This window comes from Chelonia mydas, chromosome 2, assembly GCF_015237465.2.
Source record: "Chelonia mydas isolate rCheMyd1 chromosome 2, rCheMyd1.pri.v2, whole genome shotgun sequence".
Taxonomy (NCBI): domain Eukaryota; kingdom Metazoa; phylum Chordata; order Testudines; family Cheloniidae; genus Chelonia; species Chelonia mydas.
This window is the reverse complement of record NC_057850.1, coordinates 47574089-47600203: the sequence shown is the minus strand read 5'-3', so window position 1 is coordinate 47600203 and position 26115 is coordinate 47574089. Positions and strand designations below refer to the sequence as shown.

Genomic DNA, 26115 nt, shown 5'->3' with positions numbered 1-26115 from the left:
CCAGACGGTATTCACCCAAGAGTTCTGAAGGAATTCAAATGTGAAATTGCAGAACTACTAACTATAGTCTGTAACCTATCATTTAAATCAGCTTCTGTACCAAATGACTGGAGGATAACTAATGTGATGCTAATTTTTAAAAAGGGCTCCAGCAGTGATCCTGGCAATTACAAGCCAGTAAGCCTGACTTCAGTACCGGGCAAGCTGGTTGAAACTATAGTAAAGAACAAAATTGTCAGACAGATAGATGAACATAATTTGTTGGGGATGAGTCAACATCGTTTTAGTAAAGGGAAATCATGCCTCACCAATCTACTAGAATTCTTTGAGGGGGTCTACAAGCATGTGGACAAGGGGGATCCAGTGGATATAGTGTACTTATATTGTCAGAAAGCCTTAGACAAGATCCCTCACCAAAAGCTCCTAAGCAAAGTAAGCTGTCATGGGATAAGAGGGAAGGTCCTCTCATGGATTGGTAACTGATTAAAAGAAAGGAAACAAAGGGTAGGAATATATGGTCAGTTTTCAGAATGGAGAGAGGTAAATAGTGGTGTCCCCCAGGGGGACCAGTCCTATTCAGCATATTCGTAAATGATTTGAAAAAAGGGGTAAACAGTGAGGTGGCAAAATTTGCAGATGATACAAAACTACTTAAGATAGTTAAGTCCCAGGCAACCTGCGAAGAGCTGCAAAAGGATCTCTCAAAACTAGGTGACTGGGCAGCAAAATGGCAGATGAAATTCAGTGTTGATAAATGGAAAGTAATGCGCATTGGAACACATTCCAACTATACATTAAAATTATGGGGTCTAAATTGGCTGTTACCTCTCAAGAAAGAGATCTTGGAGTTATTGTGGATAGTTCTCTGAAAACATCCACTCAAGGTGCAGCGGCATTCAAAAAAGCGAACAGAATATTGGGAATCATTAGGAAAGGGATAGATAATAAGACAGAAAATATATTGCCTCTATATAAATCCATGGTACGCCCACATCCTGTATACTGCGTGCAGATGTAGTCGCCCCATCTGAAAAAAGATATATTAGAATTGGAAAAGGTTCATAAAAGGGCAACAAAAATTATTAGGGGTATGGAACGGTTTCCATACGAGGCGAGATTAATAAGATTGGGACTTTTCAGCTTGGAATAGAGACTACTAAGAGGGGATATGATTGAGGTCTATAAAATCATGAATGGTGTGGAAAAAGAAAAGGAGTACTTGTGGCACCTTAGAGACTAACAAATTTATTTGAGCATAAGCTTTCGTGAGCTACAGCTCACTTATTTGTTAGTTTCTAAGGTGCCACAAGTACTCCTTTTCTTTTGGCGGATACAGACTAACACGGCTACTACTCTGAAACCTGTCATTATGCAAGGTGTGGAAAAAGTAAATAAGAAAGTGTTATTTATTCCTTCTCATAACACAAAAACTAAGGGTCACCAAATAAAATTAATAGGCAGCAGGTTTAAAACCAAAGGATGTATTTCTTGACACAGCGCACAGTCAACCTGTGGAACTCTTTGCCAGAGGATGTTGTGAAGGCCAAGACTATAACAGGGTTCAAGAAAGAACAAGATAAATTAATGAAGGATAGGTCCATCAATGGCTGTTAGCCCGGATGGGCAGGGATAGTGTCCCTAGCCTCTGTTTGCCAGAAGCTGGGAATGCGCGATAGGGATCACTTGATGATTACCTGTTCTGTTCATTCCCTGTGGGGCACCTGGCATTTGCCACTGTCGGAAGACAGGGTACTGGGCTAGATGGACCTTTGGTCTGACCCATTATGTCCGTTCTTATGTCTTATGAAGTGAATGGTTGTTTTTAACTGCAGAGTATAGGAAATGTTGATGAAAACGAATGTATCCTTAAGATGTATGGGGAATGAAAATTCTAGGTAGGCAACTTCTTGGATTCTTGCTCCAAATTAGAGTCTGAACCCTGCTGTTTGTTGCCATTAGAAGCCTGATGCTTTCTCCCTGGAGCAGGCAAGAGTGTTTGGGTTCCCCTGCATCAGAAGCAGATTTTGCATGACAAAAACCAAAGCAGGAGTCTTTCCTTGAGTCTGAATCCAAAAATAGTCCACTGTAAGTTTATGCAGTGAAAGAAACATTCCTGAATCAGTCAACATTCACCACTCACCACAGACTCTCCTCTCCCCACCCCCTACACTCCTCCCCCCTCCCCCCCATTTCTATTTTAAGGCTTTCCAGTGGCTGTTGCAAGAAAATATGAACAATCTGCCTGGAGACACAATAGCTAAAGAGCTCTTTCTTGTCAGAAGCCAAGCTGTTGTGGAGAGGTCTCTCAAGTTGAAACAAAGTACCTGGGTCTAAGTGGTCATCTGAGCCCAGATGCTCCTCCTAATAGGATCAGCTTTGACCATTTGCAACAAAATTGAGAACCTTATTGTTCTAGGTCAATGTGGAGACTTTAGGATAAAACCTTTCTCTTCTGAGCTGTACCAGCACTCTTGTTACCAGAGGAAAGGCATAAAGAATCCTCCTTCACCAGTGGCTAGAGAAGGCATCCCTTGCTAATATGATTTGTTCTCAGAGCCATAAAAAAAAGACCAAAAGACTCCTTTGTAGGTTGCTGGTGAACTAAGCTAGTGGTCATTACTGGAGAAAGACGTGATCTGTGCCTCACTGATCTAAAGATAAGCACTCATGAAAATATGTCGTAAGTTGGCCAAGTCTGTCTGTCTGTTCTTTCTGGCCAGGTACATGGTAAGTAGAAATGTCATCTGGGACAGATGTTTCATGGCAGACAGGGCAGTATCTGGGGCCATCCTGCTTGTTAAAGAAAACATCGTGGCTTGATGGATGTCTGTCTGAACCACAGTCACTCTTCGGGATGTTAGGGCTTTGAAAGTTTTTGATACATATAGCACTGCCAGGGAATGGCAATCTGAATTGGACTCGTTACAAGGGTATAGGAAACTTCCTTCGCATGTGCACTGGATTACGTGCAGCTGATGCTGGAGAAATCAAGTCTGAAACCTTCATTGTCACAGGGTGACTGGGCCCTTTAAGTAAAGCAGGTCTAGCATCCCTGTGCCAGAACAGGTGCTCCAAGTTTGGCCAGTTAAATGGGTGGGGCAACACTGGGGCTATAAAGGATGAGGGAGAATTAGAGAGGGGAGAGATCCCTGAAGAAATCTGTAAGAGGCCTCAGGCTGGAGGGGGTGAAAGCAGGAAAATAGAGTTAATTGCCTGCTGATTTCCCAGATGGAGCTGAGGGCCAGAGTGGGCTGAAGGCAGGAGCAGCAAAGGCGCTTACCCGCTGATATCTCCATGCTAGAGAGCTGGAACCAGAGAAACAGAAGGCTGAGGGCCAGGGAACAGTAGTTGGGCCTACCTGCTGGCCAGTCTGAGATGAGAAGTTAAGGGAAAAGGGAGAGTAATGAATACTCCCATGATGAGAATGAATTTCCAGCAGAGAGGCGGGGTGGGGTTATGGCTGGGAAGAGTGGGGTTGCACTCCAGCAGGAAGAGCTGGGGTACCTGTTCTGGCAGAAGGTTGGAAGAAGATTAAAGAAAAGACCAGGAGTAGTGAAAGCTGCTGGAGTGTGGTATGTTATATCAATGGATTAGATGTCATGGATTTTAAGGATTATATCCATGGGGGTTATAAATGGACTGTTTTGTGGGACTTTTGTTACTTAATGTTTGCACTACATTTTTTGTAATAACCAGCCCCAAGGAGGAGTGTTGTTGAGGGAATAAAGCTTTTTTGTGGAGTCGTTAGGGGCTCAAGAGGAGGGAAATAGGACAGCATGCCCCCTCGCATTAGGGTGCCCAGCCATGAGGGGGCATGTGGAGATAAGAAGGAATTGTTCTCTCATAAAATATTGGACACATCCAATGTCATTAAAAGTTGGATGGAAGGAATTTGAAAGTTCATCACTATCCTATGCATTGTCCCCTGGATTGCCCTGTCAGAGACCACAGGGTGCAAATGACCCATGTGTGATGTGAAAGTCCATGTGTTGTTTGCTTCCACTGGGATTCAGTCCAAGGTTGTTTGATGTAGATATGTACTATGAATACAGCTGTGACCACAGGCCCAAGATTCCTATTCAGTCCAGGAGAAATACTGAAGTGAGAAGCCCAGACCTCTGGTTACCCCAAACTTCTGAGAAGGGAGAGTATGTTGAGATTTGAATCGGGATGCTGTTCCTGGACCTTATTTAGACGCTTAGCTACTGTGAAGAGGGCATTGGGGAAGGGGACCTGTGTCTCAGTGTCCTGGCTTCTGTTAGGATGTGGGGTAGGAGGAAGGAAAAAAGTTGTTTTTACTACTCTACTCAGTCTCCATCCTCGGCTGTTGTCAGTCAAAGCGATAAGTAGCAGGGCCATTCAGTACTGTCTGCAGACTCAGGAAAACACTATGTTGGTGTATATTGTATGTATCTATAAAGACTAGATACTTTAAATTTAAAAGTTTGCACAAATTGATGTTTAAGCCCACTTCACCAGCTGAATTCCAACTTACAAGTTGATTCTTCAAGCCGTGAATTTCATGACTGATTTTCTGGCTCTCCTGCTAGTAGTTAACTTTTATTAATGACCCCTTTTGATCTGAAAACTTACTTCTAAATCCTCCAGACTTTTTTTTTGTGGTGTTGATTACTGGACACCTGTATTCCAGATTATTTTAAATGTAATTACTATTTTTATTATTGGTAATTCTCATAGCTAAGGTTCCCCATGTGTATCTCTTAAGAAGAGACGTTTTCAATTGCTTATAAATTTCCAAGTTTTATCTCTTCAGTTGAAAATTGGCATGATTACTTTGGAGTCAAAGTATGATTTTTTTTTCATAAAATTTCATCAAATAGTTGATCCATTATTTTTGAGCATGGAAGGAATGAAAAAAGTGCAGTGTGTCGGGTGTGGGTGTAAGACCTAGCACCTTAGGTGGAGACGGAAAAGTGGCAGCAACTTAGAACCTTATTTGATTTAATTTCATGAAATATGTTTTTTAAAACTTCATGGCATGTACACTTAAATCTGATAAAATTATCTGTGTTTTATTAGTAATGCACATGCATTCAAATATAAACTGAGATGATATGCACAACTGCATAATGAAGAGTAGGGTTCAGAAGGAGTTCTGGCTCTTTGCACGGTATAAATGAAGGTGGATATGGCTTCTGTACGTACAGCAGGTGACATACATTTGGAGGAAGCACAGCCTTTCACAACACATCATAGAACAATTGCGGTAAATGAGGCAGGTGTATAGTGGGTTTAAAATGTTTTTATGTAAATTCATTTTTCGTTTTAAAAGTAAACCTGTTTAATTTTACATTGGAAACTATAACACAATATGCTGAGGCCTAAACGAACTATAACGTATGCAAATACTTTAAATAAAAAAAACTGCATCAATAACTCCCTCCATCAAATTTTAATGAGCTAAAAGGTGCAGCTTTTTTAATTATATAGACAGGAGGTGTGAGGACATTTAATTTGAGATCAATTCAAGCTTTATAAATGTCACAATATATTGTACTAGCTACATTGTTTTCAGTCTTATAATCGAAAATCTAGTGTTCATGGACTAAAAAGCACTTGCCTATTTTTAAACTTTTAAAATAACTTAATGCTTTTTACATTTTTGCTATAAGCTGTTCAAAATGCGTAGGTCATATCTGCCCCAAAAGCAATCTGCAGGCATTTAATTTGGGATGTCAGACTTAATTGTGTATACAAAATTGCTTGAAATTTGAGGGACAAAAATAGTGGTTAGGTGTTTGAAGCAGTAATTTCACTCATTCTCTCTCCCACTCCCCCAGCCTCCCAATGTCTGCGGTATCTGTATTCCCAGAGTCCAATGTATTCTTTGCTACAGAATTGTGTCCAGAAACTTGGCATTCATTTTTTAAAAAATGTCTAGTCCTTATGGTTGCAAAGATAACCTTGAAAATGTGAACTGTGTATAACTGATACCCATCTGAGTCTGTAAACAGGCTGAAACAATAGTTCTGAGAAGGATGAATTGCCTAGGTCACCTTACACAGGGCTGTATGGACTCTATGATTCTGCAGTAATGGTATATTTGGTATTTTTCCAAGATAACACAGAATTTAGTGTTTTTCCTGCACAATTCATTATTTCATTGCGGCAGTGTATCCAGCACTTTGTTTTATCTAGTTGCCTGGAGCTGGTGCATACTCTGGACCTTTCTCCACAAAGGGAAATTCATTGAATTGCAGTGAATTCTCTCTTCACTGTTCTGTAGAATAAGGCAAAGATACGTGCAGAGGGAGCAAGTGCTAGAGTTCTGTTTGCAGGGAGGAGGAGGAACCAGAAGTCAGGCTGGGCAGGTAGGCTGCCTAGGGAATAGAGCAGCAGCTGAGGCTTGAAGCTTGCTTCCCTGGCATGTACAAAGTGGGAGAAGGAGATACTAAACTCAAGTGCCCAGTTAAAGTCATAACTTCTGGTCCCCGCTGAGTTGGGTCATCTGGAGAATATAGTGGACAAAATACTTCATCAGAAATAGTTGCTGAAAGCCTTTATTGACAAATTGTATGTAAATTAATATTTTAAACTGATCCATAGTATTGTGTGTTTGGGGGTGGGATGGCTAGAATGAAGAGTATTTCATGGAACTACAATAAATTAACAGTGCTGGAGAATTTAGGAGTTCTTACCATAGAATTTAGTCGCTTGCCACAGAATTTGATCTGTCTGTCCTGCAGACTTCACAGGATCCTGTATATCTCTTTGCTCCTATATAAATGTCTTACTTGTTGTTGTTGTTTGTTGTCATACTGGTTCAAGTTACAAACATAAATTAGTTACATATGAACATATCCAAGTTTTGGCAGATACATTTTAAATTATATATTTTTGTGACTAAACCCTAGGACATGGAGTCAGAGCTATGTTCTTTTTCTGGCTCTTCTGCAGACAAGTTATTTATCTTGTTTCCAGACAGTACTGTAACATCTCATCTGAGAGCAGGACCTCATTGTTGTAGGCACTGAACAAACAGGAAGAGACAGTCCCTGCACCAGAGTACTTATCATCTAAAGAGAAAGAGACAACCTAATTTCTTTCAACCTAACTTCCTTCTTTAAAAGGTCAACTGGCCCAGTGGATGGGGGGGAGCAGTAGACATGTATCTTGACTTCAGAAAGGTTTTTGACATGGTCCCACATGACAGTCTCAAACTAGGGAATCTTAGTCTAGTTCAAATTATTGTAAGGTGGGTACATAACTGATTGAACAAATATACTCAGAATAATTAGTAAGAGTTAGCTGTCAAACTGAGTGCATATATCAAGTAGAGTTCAGCAGGGACTAAATATTTTCGTTAATGACTTGGATGATGGAGTGGAGAGTATGCTTATAACATTTGCAGATGACATCAGGTTGAGGGATTGCAAGCACTTTGAGGACAGAATTAGAATTTAGAATGATCTTGATAAACTGAATAATTGGTATGAAATCAATATGATGACATTCAGTAAAGACAACTGCAAAGTAGGAACAGATGGAAAAATCACAAACGCAGTGGGAAATGATCGTCTGGGCAGTAGTACTGCAGAAAAGGATCTTGGAAGTTACAATAATGGATCGCAAATTGAAACAGCACTGGGGGGGCTGTTGTGAAAAAGGCAAATGTAATTCTGGAATGTATTAACAGTATCGTTGTATGTAAGACATGGGATGTAATTGTTCCATTCTACTCAGTACTGGTGAAGCCTCAGCTGGAGTAATGTGTCCAGTTTTGGGTACAACACTTAAAGATGTGGACAGATTAGTCAGAGTCCAGAGGAAAGTAGCAAAAATGGTAAGAGGTTTAAAAAACTGAACCTCTGAGGAAAGGTTGAAAGAATTGGGCATGTTTCATCTACAGAAAAGAAGGTGGGGGAAGCGATATGATAAGTCTTCAAATAAGTAAAAGGTTGGTATAAAGAAGACAGTGATTAGTTCTCCATGTCCACTGAGGGTTGGACAAGAAGTAATCGACTTAGTTTGCCACAGGGAAACTTTAGGATAGAAAGTATTTCCTAATATCTAACTTTAAGGATAGATAGCCTCCCTAAATAACTTGTTGAAATGCTTGTGAAATCCCCGTAATTGGAGGTTTTTAATAGGTTGGATAAACACCTGGAAGGGATGGTTTAGGTATAGTTAATCCTGCCTTATCTTGGGCAGGATTAGGTGATCTCTTTGCAGTCCCTTCCAACCCTATGTTTTATTCTATGAGTCTTCTACATCACTTTCTCCATCTATAAAATGAAGGTAATACTTCCCTAATTCAGATGGGTATTCTGAAGCTACTTCATTTAACATTTGTAAAGTGCTTTGAGGTCCTCAGCTAGAAGACACAATAGAAATGTAAAACCATTACTTTAATTTGGTTATAAAATAATATATCATGTTCTGGTATACCTCAGTGACAGAAAGAAACTCACTGTTTTAGTTGCTCAGTTTATTCTAGTTTATACTTGTGGACAACATGTGAAGTTGGATATTTTTAAGTAAACTAAATGGATATGTGTATAGACATATTTATCGTTTTCTTTTTTATAGGCTAAAGCTGTAGCTTCTGACATGGCCACAGCCTCACCAAGATCTGATACCAGTAACAACCATAATGGAAGATTACAGATGCAAGTAACTGGTAAGTAATAATCTGTGTATTACATATAGTAATATGTGGCCATTAGTCCAGAAAGTATTCTTTTTCACGGTAAATAATCCTTTGTAGCATAAAATCTGTGTAACCTTTATTGATATAGACTGAGTTTGAGGGCAGTACCAGAAAATATTACCCCATGTCACTCAAACTTATTCTTACTTAAACTTACAACTATTGTATAAATATCTTGTGAAACTAATTTGTATTATTTCCAAGATGTTTAAAAGAAAATTGGGGATAAAAAGAAAAGCATAAAGCAACACACTTCATAAAGTATTGTAGCATAAAACAGGATATTTTGATTATTTTTAGCAGGGTTTGATTACACACTTGTAAAGTTCAAAGTATGCTGTCTTTTTGTAAGGTCAGCAAAAATGAGGCGATACAGAAGCTTGCAATTTTGTAGTTTCCTGAGAGAGTGCTTTTTATATGGATTAGCTGGTTTTTCTGAGGTGGGTGAATGGCTCTTGTTTGGCTTGTCTTCCTTTGTTTTGTTTTTTTTATTCATGTGAAGCATAATTTTACACTCATTCCAGGTTTGTGGCCACTCAAAGAAACAATGTGTCATATTTCTAATCCACTTGTAACTAGTTTTAATGGTGCAGGTTTGCTTTAGAAGGGAATACTTTATGCACATTTTAGAATGAGTGTTGCATGGAGAAGGATTTAATCTTATTAAGAAGCGTGTTCACTATGGTTTCTGCTATAGCAAATTGTCCTCCTGATTTTATTTGTTCCTAAAATGTTCAATTTCTATTGCTTTAAGAACATTTTTCAAAAGAAAATGCAGGACACTTTAAATTATGTTTTGCTTCATATGTTCTGCGTTCCTTTTCATGGTTGTATTGATGAATAACTAGCTGTGAATTTTAATCTGCAATTTGGCATTGATATAAATTATGTCCTTTTGAGTTTAAATTCATGTTTCTGAAAGATGAGGGGTTTTTTTCTGCCTCATGCACCTTTTTGTTTCAAATGTTCAGAAACACCTTAGGTAATTTAAAATTGGTTCTCATGCCTGATTTAAATCTTGAAATCTTCATCAAACATGACGTCTTTATGGGTTCTGTGCTTTTTTACTGAATTTGCTTTGAATTGTTTAACATTTCTGATGTGTATCTGTAGATTATAGGACATCAGAAATTAAGTGTGGAGTCAATAGCAGAATATCATGGATCTCTAAATACAGAGTTAGTTCACTGCTGTTAGTCTCTAGTGTGACATAAAGTACTGACAAATTGTCAGCTAAATCTTTAGGATGGAGATTCACAATGGAAGCGGTTAATGCTTTAATAGTTAAACTAGGTGAAACATGAGAATTTACTAACTTCTTTTAAGCTTATGCTTCCTTGTTGCAGTTCTTTCTTTGTAAAATAATGTGTCTGGATTTTGTTTTGCACTTATGTCACATTGAGCTGCATTTAAAAAAAAAACTGCTTTTTTTAGCAGTAGAAATAAGGAAGTTACTGATTCCCTGTTCTGTTAAAATGGGCCATTTGCTTTTAGACGAGATATAAGGACATGGGAGTATGAGTACTAACATTAGATGAACTGTTTGGTTTGATACATTCATTTGTGAGCATAGACCATACTAATTTTGGCCTCAGAAATCAAAACTAAAAACATAAAACAAGAATCTTTTTAAAAATATGTGCTTGTGTATACTAATATTCCTCCACACAAACTTTTCTGTGTAAGAAGTAGGCCATGTCTGCAGTACAGGTGCTACAGTGACATAACTATGCTGCTGTAGCGCATATACTTTCTACAGCAACAGAAGGGGTTTTTCCATCGTTGTAGGAACTCCACCTCCCCAAATGATGCCATAGGATGTAGCTTCTACTCTGGGAGTTAGGTCAACATAGCTACAGCTCTCAGGGAATTTGACCTAACTTTTAAGTGCAGACCAGGCCTTAAGGCGATCAAGTTATCTTCCATCCCTCATTTATTTAAGGTTCAGGGAAATCACTAACTGAAGTAACTTACCATTCACTGCAATTCACATGTCTTAACACCCACATATACTCACATATTGCACAGTACTCCAGTCTCAATATGCAAACACACAGTGCACACATCCAATTCTTCACATTCGTGCTCAAACAAAAAGCCTCAATTCTGATCTCAACCTGATGAACATGGAGATGTGTGTAATGTGCTGTTCATAGATCACAGGGTTTTTTGTTTGTGATAATTTGGTATATGAATTGTATATTTCTCTTTGACATTGAAAGTGTGTTATGGTGCTATGTAGTCTTCGAGTGTGTGGGTGTAATGAAGTATAGGTGTTAAAGCCATAAGGACTGTGATTATTGCAGATATTAATACTCCCTTACCTGGTGTTTACTCTGACTTTTAATGAGTGAGTTGGTGGGAAGTGCATTTGAGCAATCCTAGCCCTTACACAGCCATGTTTTGAATGGGGGAATTCAGTTTTTTTTAAATGGGTGTGGTGTTAACTGTGAGGCAGTAGGTTTTGTTTTCTGGGGGACATGGATTTGGGCAGGATAAAAAGGGTTGTTGCATGGTGATGTGAATAACGTAAATATGGAGTAGTCTAGTTTTCGATGGGGCGACACTGTGTGGTGGGAAGTATGTGTCTTGGGCAAGAAGGATATTTTGTGTTGCGTAGGCCTTGGGGAAGAGGCCATGGTGGCATGGAGTTGGATTATTTGTATTGGGTTCGGGGTGGGGAGAGCAAATGTGGGGAGAAATGTGGAGGAAACTGGGTTGTATGCAGAATTATGGTGGGAGAAACTGCAGTGAGGAGGATGAGAAGATGATTGTAGCATGGTGATATTTATTTGCAGGATATTGAGGCATAACGTAGCAAATAAAAAAAGCTTATTTTACTGGACTCAGGTGTGATCTACTGCTCAGGACCATAATTTAGTCTAATTTGAAAAGTTGATAGCTTCTGAATTTGTGACATTGCTATAGAACATCATCTCCAATTAATTTAATACATAAAGCATTAGATGAGTTGGAGATCTAAACTTTCTTCTTTGGGTGATTTTTCCATATAGATGCCGTTCTTGGTGCATGAACTTACAATCAGAATATGTTGGCCAGCAGTGTCTGTTGGAGTTGTCTCTGTGTCCCAAGTGCCCTCATACTTCCCATGGTGAATAAAAATCAATCTTTTCAAAAAATTAAATGCTTTTTTTCTTTTCAAGAAATAAACCTATTATAAAATTTGAATTGACAACCTCTCCTTAATTTATAATCTCTTAAAATCATTTAAATTAAATAAAAATAATCAAACCCGTACATGTTTGGTGACAAAATTTTAAAGAAATTCAAATTACTGAACTGGTGGAAGTCACTAAGGGCTAAGCACCTGGAACCAGAGGAAGGCACCCAGTTCTTCTTTGAGAAGTGTCTCTGTGGGTGCTCCACTTGAGGTGAATATGTGTCCCTGCGCCTTTGATTGGAGAATTTCAGCCGCAGTGCTCTTCTGGGTTGTGCATACACTCTCCCCGTCTTCTGCTGCTGTTGACGCCTATCTAGGGCCACGCAACCAGACTCCCCTCAGTTCCTTCTCAACCATCCTCAGCCTGAGACAGAGCTCCCCGCAGTATTAAAATTGATAGTTATCTTTTAGGATTAGAATGGTCTTTAGTATGCTAATTATTTAGTTGTCCCTTTCTCCCCTTTTCACTTTCCTTTCCTTCAAGTTTGAATACCCCTTAGGGCTGAACCTCTACAGTTTGGGCCATGCCCAGTTCACCAGGCGTTAAGTGCTGTCTTTCCTGCTGGGAGGCGATCCTGGTCTCTGACTGACACTCTCAGTGCGTCTGGTGCCTAGCTGAGAGACGTCTCACAAAAGTGCTCTCATTGCAGCAACTTAAAGGGTCATGCCAGGAAGGACAGAGCCCTACGTCTTAAACTTATCCCGATGGAGAAGTCACTGCACCTGGCATCCGATCCCCAACAGCAGACCCTCTCTGGACAATGGTCTCCTAAGACCCCTTCTGAAAGTTTTCACCCTCCACACAGAGCAAGGCTCACTCTCCCAAAAAGGCAGTGAGAAAAAGAGCATCAACTTCCCCTCTTAAAGAGCCACCAAAAAAGAAACTATCTCTGGCTCATTCTATATCCTCGGTACTAACCACACTACGGCTGAGTACATATGAGGCACCGGGATCCTCTGGTACTGCATTACCATGAAAGCCAGTGACCTCAAGCAGGCAGACTCGGAGTCGAGAGGCAAACAGAAGCCTACCTCCTCTGCCATGGCACCGATGGAGCCGCCTAAAGATGCGGCACCACTCCACTCTCCACGGGCTATGGTGCCACCTTCAGCTCCCATAGTGCAGAGTGCTCCCATGTCAGCACCGACACCTGGAATTACAATGGCATCGTCGGCACTAACCTTTTCATGCTAAAATTACCAGCACGGCAGCATTTCCTGCACCACAAAGACTTGTCTCAGCAACGCTGGAATCAACCCTCTTCAGTACCGACGTATCTCCAGTACTCACAGTACCATGTCTACCTACCTCAACTCTGACCTCTCAATTTTCCAGTGAGGAGGAAGATGAGGAGAAGGCTGCTTTTGCATCACACCACTCCTCTCTCATCCAAACTACTTCAGCATTAAGCCCACCTGTACAGCCTAAATCTCACCACAGGGATGACATTTAGACCTGGTATGGCCAACCATGTATGCCACTGCCTAAGCCATTCCCCTGCAGTGGCCCTGTTGGGACCCCGGGGGCATACAGGAGGCAATACCCCAGGGTCCTGAGCTCCTACAGGGAGAGAATTAGATTTCCTCCACCACCTTCAGGGGCTGCACCATCAGAACTCCCTGAGGAAAACTTTGAAGAACAGGAGGAGGCCCTGCAACAGGAAACTACACCAACAACCAACATTTCCTCCTCTTCCCCAGATGAAGCCATAATGCTTCCCCTACTCATAGCTGAAGATGGCTTCAAACATTTCCAGGAGTACTTCAGAAGAATTGCTGATTCCCTAGAGATCCCTCTAGAGCAGGGGTTTCCAAACTTGGTTCACGGCTTGTTCAGGGTAAGCCCCTGGTGGGCCGTGAGATGCTTTGTTTAGCTGAGCGTCCGCAGGTACGTCTACTTGCAGCTCCAAGTGGCCACAGTTCGTCGTTCCCAGCCAATGAGAGCTGTGGGAAGCGGTGGCCCAGCCTGCACTTCTTGCCACAGCTCCCATTGGCCAGGAACGGCAAACTGCGGCAACTTGGAGCTGCGAGCAGCCGTACCTGCGGACGCTCAGGTAAACAAAGCGTCTCATGGCCCGCCAGGGGCTTACCCTGAACAAGCCACGAACCAAGTTTGGAAAACCCTGCTCCAGAGGAAGTCGTAGAATCCCAACACAAATTATTGGACATTCTCCAAACGTCATCTTCGTCGAAAATTGCACTTCCAATAAATGAAGCAGTTATGGAGCCGGCTAAAAACATATGGCAGACCCCAGCAACAATACCGCCCACTTGAAAGAGAGCGAATAAAAAATATTTCATCCTCTCAAAGGGGATGGACTTTTTATTTTCTCAACCCACACCAAACTCCTTAGTGGTTGATTCTGTCAATCAATGAGGCGGACAACACCAAACCAGATCCACCCCATATGACAAAGAGTGGAAATGGTTACATCTTGTTGGCCTCAAGGCCTATTCCTCAGTCACTCTGCAATTTTGGATTGCCAGTTACACCACACTGATGGCGAAATACAACCACACTCATTATTCCAAACTGACAGACTATTGACTACCCATACCGGAGGACAAAAGAGATTAATTTACAGCCATCATCTCAGAGGCCATCTCCTAGCTAGAAGCTCCTTACTGGTGTCTTTAGATACAGCAGACACGACGGCATGCTGTATGGCCACTGCCATAGTTATGAGCCGGGAGGTACAATTCACTATGGAGGACCTCCCTTTTGATGGCCAGAAGCTGTTTGCAGCAAAGACTGGCGAGTCCCTTCATACCCTTGGAATATACATACCTGCATTAAAAAAAAAAACCACGGTATATACTATCCCACCCAGCATACAAGGTCTGTTCCATACACCCAACAACAGAGGCAATATGAGACACAAAAGCACGGAGACCAAGGCGTCGACCACCTCTGGCTCAATTGTTGCCGTCCCAGGAACCCTCTGCAAAACAGTTTTGAGCGTTTGGTCAAGGGCCTAAAAGACCTCCCCAGTTTTGGACACCATTTGACCCCTTTCTGTGTAGCATGGAAATCCATCACCATGGACAAATGGATTCTAGAAATAATCCACACAGGCTATTTGATACCATTAACCTCCGTCCCTCCTACCACCATCCCTCCTCATCCCTCTTCAGGGACTCCTCTCACAAAAACGTTATATGGCAAGAAGTAAAACAGCTCCTACATCTGGGTGCTGTGGAACTGGTGTTATCCCAACGTAACAGGAAGGGTTTTTATTCCAGCTACTTCTGAACCCAGAAAAAAAATGGAGTATGGAGACCTATTCTAGACCTTAGAAAACTCAACGCATTCATAAGGCTCCAATGGTTCAGGATGGTCACATCAGCAACAATAATACCAGCACTGGAATACGGGGGACCGGTTCTCTGTCCTTGACCTCTAAGACACCTATTTTCACGTAACCATGCATACTGCTCTGAGGAGGTCCCTCGGATTTCCTTTGTGGACGGAAGATTATCTGTACAAAGTTCTACCTTTTGGCCTTTTGACAGCACCAAAATTCCAAAATTCTGGTGTTTTCCAAAATTCTTGCAGTAGTGGCAGCACACCACTGCAAGCAGGAAGTGATAATCTTTCCCTATCTGGACGATTACCTCCCAAAGTCACCCACCCGGTAGATGCCCTAGACACTCCTCATAGGACAATCACCCTCTTTTCACGACTGGTATTACAACTAAACATACAAAAATGAACAGTGACACCTGTACAGAAACTGGATTTCACCGGCACCCATCTCAAAGCATCACTACTAACGAACAGATTTGTCACTGTAGTCATTCTGATCTGTATAGTACTGAACAGTGCACAGATATCGGCATGGACATGCCTCCAATTATTAGGCCATATGGCAGCAACCACATTCGTGGTATGACATGTATGACTTCACATGTGCTGTATTCAGGGTTGGCTAGGAACCATCTACATTCTACAAAGACACAGCCTGAAGAAGTGCCTCACCTTGCTGCTCAAAGTCAAACTCCATAATGTATGTGTGTGGGAGTACCTTTCACACAGACTTCACCTTCATGATTCTCTCAACAGATGCCTCCTTGATAGGCTGGGGGGTTCACCTCTGACACCACACAGTTCAGGGCAGATGGTCTCCTTCCGAGACACTGTTACGCATGAACCTCCTGGAACTGTGTGCAATTTGCTCTGAGTGCTTTCATTTCCTGCTCTTAATCAGGAACGAGACCATAAGGGTAATGACAGATAATATTGCCTACATGTTTGTGTAAACCAGCAGGGAGGAGCAAGATCACTCCATATGAACCGAAGCTATGAAACTATGGAACTGGTGTGTCCCGCACAATGTCAACATAGCAGCCTTGTATCTTCCACAGCGGATACACTGAGCAGACAATTCTCTCAAGACCACGAGTGGTAACTAAACCACACAGTCCTGATAAGCATATTTAGACACTGGGGTCACCCATCTATAGATCTCTTAGCGACATCCCAGAATTACAAATGCCTGCAGTTCTGCTCGAGAGTTGCGGGTCCTGATCCTTTCTCATCAAATGGGATGCACCTCTGCTATACGTGTTTTCCCCCCATCTCCCTGCTATCTATGGTAATAAACAAAATAAAGACCAACAAGGCCAAAGTCATCTTGATAGCCCCCAATGGCCCAGACAAACTTGGTACTTGTACCTGTTGCGGATGACAGTATGTATACCGTGCATTCTTCCTCTACTATCGAACCCTCTATTGCAGGATGTCAGACAGGTTTACCACCCGAACCTGGAGAGGCTTCACCTGAGAACATGGTTCCATCATGACAAACTGACCTGCTTGGAACATATCTGCACAAATGGAAGTGATTCAAAATAAACAATCCAGGGCTGTTACCGCTCCCTTACTTATGATATTAGACTACATCTTGGAGCTAAAGAAATCTGGACTATCCCTTAGTTCAATCAGAGTACACCTTGCAGCTATTACCGTTTTTCACTGCAAGGTGGACAAGATATCTATATTTGCCCATCCTCTTCCCAAATGCTTTCATAAGGGTATCAGAAATGTCTACCCTGAAATACGAGTACCCACCCCACCTTGGGACTTGAACTTGGTACTACGCTGCCTTAATGGGGCCCCATTCCAATCATTAGAAACATGTTCTCTGGCACATCTATCGATGAAGGTAGCCTTCTTAGTCGCTATCATGTCTTCCTGCCAAGTGGGAGAGCTAGGGGTCCTCATGGCACACCCACCATACATCATCTTTTTCATGGACAATGTCACCCTAAGACCTCATCCTAAATTTTTATCCCAAATACCACCTTCTTCCTTAAACCTCATGGGAGCAAACGGGATTCAATACTACACTCTCTGGACATCTGACGCACACTAGCATTCTACCTTGAAAGAACTAAGCCCTTCAGAAAGTCACCGAGGCTTTTTATTTTGACTTTGGAACTATCTAAATATTCTGCTATTTCCAAACAGAGACAATCTAAATGGATTTGTGGGTGCATCCAACTTTGTTACCAACAGAAAGATTTACAACCTCCAGCAGGGATCTGAACCCACTCCACTAGATTCTTATGTACCTCAGTAGCCTTTCTAAACAATGTACTGATCATGGACATATGCAAAGCGGCCACCTGGGCATATGCACACACCTTTGCAGAACACTACGCAATCAACCAGAGCTTGAGATTGGATGCATTGTTACGACTTATTATATTGTCATCAATTATCCATGCAACTTCAAAGCCCCTTTTGTCCACTGAGGAGCAGCACCCACAGAGACACTCCTCAAAGAAGAAAAGCAATAACCGTGAGCAATAATTGAGTTCTTTGAGATGGGTGTCCCTGTGGGTGCTCCACTACCCACCATCTTGGCCTCTACTTTAGAATTCAATTTCTGGACTGTGCAGTAGAGAAGGAACTGAGGGGGGTCTGGTTGCACGGTGCTAGATAGATGCTGACAGAGGCGCAAGACTGAGAGAGCACATGCACGACCCAGACGAGCGCTGCTGCTGAAATTCTCTGATTAAAGGCCCAGGGACACACATTCACCTGAAGTGGAGCACCCAGAGGGACACCCATCTTGAAGAACCTCCGTTACAGCACAGGGGAGTAACCACCTCTTTTGGACTTGAGGAAATTCAGTGCATTCATACATCAATTCACGTTCAGAATGATAACCCTTACCTCAATAATCTTATCTCTAAATCCACAGGATTGCATCTGTTGATCTCTAGGATGCATATTTCAATCCACCCAGCCCACAGGATATTCCAAAGATGTATAATTGGAGCTTCATATTTCCAGTACTGAGTCCTACCATTCAAGTTATCAGTAGCCTCTGGGGTCTTCATAATGGCTTCTATACTGGCAGAACATTTAAGAAGACAAGACATACAAGTTTGCTCTTACCTAAACGACAGACTTCTTTGAGGGAGCTCATCTCAGCAGGTCACAGACAGCATTCATCATATAGCTCTTCACCACACTGGGGCTCAAATTCAACAAGAAAAAGTAAACCTTAGTGACAACCCAGAAGATGGAATTTATAGGGGCACTTCTAGAGTCTTATGGCAGCAGGAGAATACTCTATTTAGACCAGATTCCAGGCTATGGCAGATGTCATAGATCAGTTAGAAAATCATTCTCAAACAATAGTGAGGATATATCCAAGGTTGCTGGGTCAGCTGGCCTCATGCATATTCACCACAGAACATGTCGGTTTTCACCTCTGGTGTATGTAGGGGTCACTGAAGTCCATATACCTGCTGAAAAAGTTCCACGTTGACACGTGAGCTCAAATTTCTCGAACCCCTAATGCCATTAAATTGGTGGAAGAATGCTGTTCAAGTATGCAGGATTCTCTCTAATTCTACCCACAAAGATCGTAGGAACATATGCCTCCAACATTTACACCAGCATCAAACTCAAGGTTGTGTGAGGAATCTCGTCTGCACATAAATATCCCAGAGCTCATGCCAATGCCTGTGGAATTAGTACATCTGTCATCAGATCACTCCAAAAGCCATACATCTGTTAAGATTGCAGAACACATTAACAAATCACCTGAGGAGGCAATTTTTATGCAACTCCAAGTGGCAGATAAAGGATTCTGTTATTCAGAGGGTTTTTCATAGGTGGAGTCACCCGAAAGTAATATTTGCCACAGACATACTTTTTGTTTATCATTCTTGGGCAGAGGGCGGGACTAAGCACTATATCATCCTCGGATGCATTCCTTGTCTCTTGGGCACCTGGAGTAATGTACGTGAATTTAGGAAATTCAGGCAAGAGGCTGATGTAATGATCCTCATAGCACCAGTTTGGTCCAGGCAATTCTAGTACCCAAATCTCTTGAGGTTCTTGGTTCAATCTCCAGTAACACTTCTTGTGGCTCCAGACATAATTTCCCAGAATGAGACCTTCTAACATCCAAAGCCTGGATGCCAGTTGGTTAATTACAGTAGAGAGATTTTGATCTAAAATGTTCCGAACAGTCTCATCCAAAGCAGGAAAGTTTCTGCAAGAGGATTTGTGTAGTGAAGTGGAAAAGGTTCTCTGTCTGGGCAGAATAACGTCACCCCTCTCCCACAGAGTCTGATGTTCCTCATATTTTGCAAAAAGAAAAGGAGTACTTGTGGCACCTTAGAGACTAATGCACATGCATCCGATGAAGTGAGCTGTAGCTCACGAAAGCTCATGCTCAAATAAATTGGTTAGTCTCTAAGGTGCCACAAGTACTCCTTTTCTTTTTGCGAATACAGACTAACACAGCTGTTACTCTGAAACCTCATATTTTGGACGACTTCCTGTCATTGAAAAATTCAGGACTTTTGATCATTTCTATAACAGTGCACCTGCTGATTATATCAGTCTACTCTCCCCCTGTCCAAGATCACTTGATATTTTTCATAGTTGGATTCCCTATGGATTTAATGTATGTATTCCCACCAGTGCAGGAACCCCCTCTGTTATGGGATCACAGTGTGGCTCTAGCTGGGTTGATTGAGTCCCCCTTTTCTAGTTTTTGGCATCATGCTTCTTACATATCTGTCAGTGCAAACAGGCCTCTTAGTGACAGTTATTTCAGCCTGCAGGGTAGGTAAATTATAAGCACTCATGGTGGACCCTTTTTATACTATTTTCTGTAAAGACAAGGTCATGTTCACACCCTAGCTTACATTTCTTCCCAAACTGATTTCTAACTTCCACTTAAACTTGATTATACTTACCCTGTTTTCTTTCCTAAGCCCTACTCTAGCCAAGGGGGATTTAGGAGGTCACACCTTTGATGTACTTGGATGTACCTGTCATTCTACTTGGGTAGAACTAAATTCTTTCCCTGAAACTATTTACTGCCTTTGCAAAGAGAATGAAGGTTCAAGCGATGTCTTCCCAAAGATTATCAAAATGGGTCTTGGATTACTTTAAACTCCTGTTATCGGCTAGTTAGTTTAGAACCTTCTGGGCAGATCAAGCCTCTTTCCACTTGAGCACAGGCAGCTTCTGAGGCTTCTTTTAGAAATGTTCCTACCTCCAATACATGTAGAGCTGCTGCCTGGGGATCAATACATACTTTTACTAAATATTCTTTTGTAGAAGCATCTAGGTCAGTTGCCTGTTTTTGTACAGCTGTCTTCATCTTTATTCATGTAGACACGAATCACCCACCTCTGATATATCAAAGTAAAGCTTGCGAGTCTCCTAGAGTGGAATGTATTTGGGTAAGCACTCAAAGAAGGATTATTGATCTTACAGTAGCTGTGGCTTTTAGAGATGTTGTCCATATATATTCCATTACCTTCCCTCCTTTTCTTCTACTGCAGAGTCTAGTACCACATGGATTCTCTGTTGTCAATGAATTGAGGGTTGGTTGGCCTTACTGCACTTTGTACTCCTTTGGGTGGGGGGCCTGAAGGCACTCAAGGTATTGACTGCTGCCCCAACAGATGCATCTGGCCAAAAAGTTCCAATTGAGTACATGGGGCACATGCACACCAAAAGTAAAATATATACATAAGGATACCACATCTGGAAGAACCACAGTTATTGTAAGGTAAGTGACTATTCTATCATTTAAAAACAAAGTAAATCTTTAGTCTTTTCCTTGCAGAAATAGGTGTCCAAAATGGAAACTGAGGATGCTATGCAAAAACCTACCAGAAGGTTTGCAGGGAGGGCCAGTGAAATTCCTAAGGCTACATGGAGATTCTCACTTCCATGCAGACCCTAGGAGGCCCACAGGAAAGTGGGGGGGCTCTTGATCTCTCTCATTCTCACTCTTTCCCAAGCTAAGGCATAACTAAACGAAAAGATTACTTTGAATAACAAATCAGCCATACTTAAGGCTAAGATGTAGTCACAGATATTTTTGGTAAAAGTCATGGACAGGTCATAGGCAATAAATAAAAATTCATGGCCCGTGACCCGTCCATGACTTTTACTAAATATATCTCTGACTAAATCTCTACTTCTGGGGTCCTGCTGCTCCGGGGGGACCCCAGCTAAGGGGCTGGGAGGGCTGCTCCATGCTGGTTGACTGCCCCTGGCCACTGTTCCTGGGTAACCACTCTCCAGATGGCCTCCAGCTGCCCTGGAACCACTGCTGCTCTGGCGGTTCCCAGGCACCCCCAGGACCACTGCTCGGGAGCTTCCCAGAGTCAGTCACACTGGCTGCTGTTCCAGCCGTCCCTGGAGCCATCTGCCTGGGGCCGCCCGAGCAGCGGCTGGTGTGGCTGGCCCAGTGCAGTCCCAGGGACCAATGCTCAGATGCTCCCTGGGGCCTCCTCGAAGGACTGCTGCTTGGGTGGTCCCCGGAGCCAGTCGCACCAGCCGCTGCTCAGGTGGTCCCCAGAGCCAACTGCCCGGGGCTGCCCAAGCAGTGGCCGGTGCAGCTGGTTCTGGGTTGGCCCCCAGGATCACTGCTCGAGTGGTCGATGGGACCAGCTGCACCAGCCACTGCTCAGGCGGTTCCCAGAGCTAGTTGGCCCCGAGCCTTCTGAGCAATGGTCAGTGCAGCTGGCCACGGGGACTGCCAGAGTCATGCCAACTGCTCGGGTGGCTCTAGAGGCAGCCACACCAGCCTCTGCGGAAGTCACAGAGGTTGCAGAAAGTCATGGAATCTGTAACTTCTGCTACCTCCGTTAAAGAATCGGAGCCTTAGCCATACTCAGTCTTCCACAGGCATATAAGTTTCAAACAGCAGCAGAACCACTGAGATTTCACTGCACACGAGAAAAAAGTTCACAGGAAGACTATGCAGGGGTAGTCTACACCCCAAATATTATAGCAATAATGACCTTCCATAAAAGGTTAGATTCTGAATCTGTTCTTCATCCATTGGATGTATTCATTTCCTCTGTAAGTTATGCATACACCATCAGAACTTTGACAGTGGTGTCCATCGAGATTGTGTGCAGACCCAGCTTAATTTCATGTGCCCCACCTCCAAACTTCTTATATTAGGGAGCTTAGCCACAGCTGTCACTCAGTTCCTTCCGACTGCCATAGACCTTGAGCAAGAACTCAGTGGTGTTAAGTTACCCTGTTGCGTCCCATGTAGGGAATTTCTAGGTATGTCTTTTTCATTTTAACTAATTAGCTAGTTTGTCTAATTTTAATAGTGTTAAAAGATGGCAATAAATGTGCCCACAACTTGAGCCTTGTTAGGCCTTTTTTCTTTGAGCCTCTCCTGCTTAGGGTTGGGCCTTCCTTCTTGTTTCAAGGCATGTACTAAGTCCAGTATTAAACCATGTCCTTTCAGTGAGGTCACCATGTCTTGGTTGAAACGAGTGCAGTATCTGCTGATTCAGCTGGGGCAGAGGCATGATCCTGAATGCTGCTCCATATGTTGGGCTTTTTCCAAATGCAGATGTTGAATTCAAGAGCTACCTCAAACTGCAACTGTTGGAGGGAGCCACGAAGGCCTTTTTTCCCAGTACCAAGCATTTGAGGATCTTGGTGATTGAGGTCTTAATCCCAATGTGTCAAATCTGATGCCAGCAGTCAAGATGGCTCCAGGCTTGAAGAAAACTCTGATGTCTTAAACACTCTAGAACTTTGGCCAGTACAGGAGCCACTAAAGGCAAGGGTCATTTCAGACAGCTTTTGAGAAGTTCTTCAAACTGGTGCCACTTTCTTAAATCTAGCATTTAAGCATGGAAAGGGGCCAGTTTTATCATAGCAAACTGCATCAGTTTCTTTATTGAGTCTGTGACGGGTTCGATCACAGAAACCCCTTGGGACTGCCACCTGATGTGCTGACACTACCTCTGAGCCCGTTTTCTCTGCCAGTTTGGGCCTCCAGAACCCTGCCTTGTTGAGCCAGACATGCCAGTCTGCTCCAACACAGACCCAGGGTCTGAACCACGCGCCCCAGAGCTGCAGTCTTAACTGAAAACAGCTTAAGAAGTGCTCCTGTTTCCAGCACCCAGACACCCAACTCCCAATGGGATCCAAACCCTAAATGAATCCTTTACACTCTGTATAAAGTTTATACAGGATAAACTCATGAATTGTCCGCCGTCTATAACACAGAGAGAAATATGCACAGCTGTTTGCTCCCCCAAGTATTAATTACTTACTCTGGGTTAATTAATAAGCAAAAGTCATTTTATTAAGTATAAAAAGTAGGATTTAAGTGGTTTCAAGTAATAACAGACCGAATAAAGTAAGTTACCAAGCAAAATAAAACAAAACATTCAAGTCTAAGCCTAATACATTAAGAAACTGATTACAGATAAAATCTCACCCTCAGAGATGTTCCAATAAGCTTCTTTCACAGACTGGACTTCCTCCTAGACTGGGCCCAATCCTTTCCCCGGTACAGTTCTTGTTAGCTCTAGCTCTGGTAGTAAATAGGGGATTTTTCATGGCTGGAATTCATTTTGTTCAGTTCCACCCCCTTATAGAGCTTTGGCACAAGGCAGGAATCTTTTGTCTTTCTGGGTCCCCATCCCTCCTCCTAAATGGAAAAGCACCAGGTTTAAGATAGATTCCAGTACCAGGTGACATGGTCACGTGTCCTGTGAGACCCCAGGCCTTCATTCTTCCTGGCCTGACTCACAGGTATGCTTGCAAGTAAACAGCCATTGACAACCAATTGTCCTAGTTGATGGGAGCCATCAAGATTCCAAACCACCATTAATGGCCTACACTTTGCATAAATACAGTAGGACCTCAGGTTTCAGAGTAGCAGCCGTGTTCGTCTGTATCTTTAAAAAGAACAGGAGTACTTGTGGCACCTTAGAGACTAACAAATTTATTTGAGCATAAGCTTTCGTGGGCTACAGCCCACTTCATCGGATGCATGCAGTGGAAAATACAGTAGGACGATTTTATATACACAAAGAACATGAAACAATGGGTGTTACCATGCACAGTATAACGAGAGTGATCAGTTAAGGTGAGCTATTACCAGCAGGAGAGGAAAAAAAAACCTTTTGTAGTGATAATCAAGATGGGCCATTTCCAGCAGTTGACAAGAACGTGTGAGGAATAGTAGGGGGGAAAAATAAACATGGGGAAATAGTTTTACTTTGTGTAATGACACATCCGCTCCCAGTCTTTATTCAAGCCTAATTTAATGGTGTCCAGTTTGCAAATTAATTCTAATTCAGCAGTCTGTCGTTGGAGTCTGTTTTTTGAAGGTTTTTTTTGTTGTAATATTGCGACTTTTAGGTCTGTAATCAAGTAATCATTACACAAAGTAAAACTACTTCCCCATGTTTGTTCCCCCCCACCCCCGCACTGTTCCTCGCATGTTCTTGTCAACTTCTGGAAATGGCTCATCTTGATTATCACTACAAAAGGTTTTTTTTCCTCTCCTGCTGGTAATAGCTCACCTTAACTGATCACTCTTGTTATAGTGTGCATGGTAACACCCATTGTTTCATGTTCTATGTGTATATAAAATCGTCCTACTGTATTTTCCACTGCATGCATCCGATGAAGTGGGCTGTAGCCCATGAAAGCTTACGCTCAAATAAATTTGTTAGTCTCTAAGGTGTCACAAGTACTCCTCTTCTTTTAGTAGGACCTCAGAGTTATATTTTCATATTTCTAGTTTCAGATGCAAGAGTGATACATTTATACAAATAAGATGGCCGCACTCAGTAGATTATAAGCTTTGTAATGATACCTTACAAAAGACCTTCTGCATGAAGCATATTCCAGTTATGTTATATTCACACTCGTTAACATATTTTCGTAAAATCACATGGAGTGCAATGTCACAGAATCTACATAGCAGGTGTTCCCTGGCATGATGATTCCCCCTTCAGCCAAGAGTCTCAAGACTCAGCACAATCTTGTGATCTGAATGGGGCCAAAATAGGTTGAGTGTCAGTAGCATACTCTTGAAAATGCCCCGAAAAGAGAGAAGGGAAGACCAGCAAGGCTTCCTTGCTAGCAACCACAGAAAAAGAGCTGGATGTAGAGGAGCTGCAAAAGTGCCTTGTGCTTTACCTATGTCTAAACTTGGGATCGCTGTCTTAATGCAGCTTTATTGATGAAATTGTGATTTCTGTGGCATTAAGGGTTTTGGGTTGGGATTTAAATTCCAGAAAAATAAATCAATCTTATCTTGATGTGACTGCAGTTGGTCATTAAACACAGACTTTTTCATATGCTGCTGTCCATAATCCTGTTTGCATAGTCTGTAGTCTAGAGCAGAGCAATCTGAAAGATTTGTATGAAGAACATACACATAGATAAGAATTCTAATTCCTACATTAACAGAAATAAGTTTGAGTTGTTTTTCAAACTCATACGTTTGAGTCAAGAGAACTCTTCCTTCTGTGGAAGTTTCTTCACATATATACACCATAACATCACAAGCAGTGGTGTATTTGGGTTTGCTAGGCCTAATATTTGGGTAATTAAATATTATAGAGAACCATATACAATGAGCCTACTTATTAAGACATTTTGCGGCTGAATTATTTTGATATTTTTCCTTTTTAACCGGAAGACTAATAGTGGTAAGTAGAACTGAGAAAATAATGGATTTTTTTGCTTGAGGGACTGAACCACAAAATCCAGTGGGGAAGAAACGGGCTGGGGGGGACCAAGTTCAATTTGAATTGAAACAAATTTTTCCTGAAACTGAAAAATTTGGATGGGGGGAATTAAATTTACCCAGATGTTTCAGATCAGTCCAAAACACATTTTTTCATCATTTTGGTTCATTTAGGCAGTTTTCAAGTGGTGGTCATCTTTTTTGGGGGGGAGGGTGTAAAAATTGGCCAAGTTTGAGTTTGAAATGCTGTT

The 26115-nt window shown here is 42.1% G+C and overlaps 1 protein-coding gene across 7 annotated transcripts in view; it reads left to right on the top strand.

The window, feature by feature from the left end:
• Nucleotides 1-26115, top strand: part of WWP1 (WW domain containing E3 ubiquitin protein ligase 1) — a 163543-nt gene that overhangs the window by 26033 nt on the left and 111395 nt on the right. For 6 of the 7 annotated variants that reach the window (XM_043539395.1, XM_043539397.1, XM_037892339.2 and 3 more), the window contains one exon: nt 8551-8641. In XM_043539395.1, the coding sequence (XP_043395330.1) occupies nt 8551-8641 (91 nt within the window). Of the gene's footprint in view, nt 1-6967; nt 7092-8550; nt 8642-26115 lie in introns of those variants that run through there. The other variant, XM_043539396.1, reaches the window with a different exon arrangement.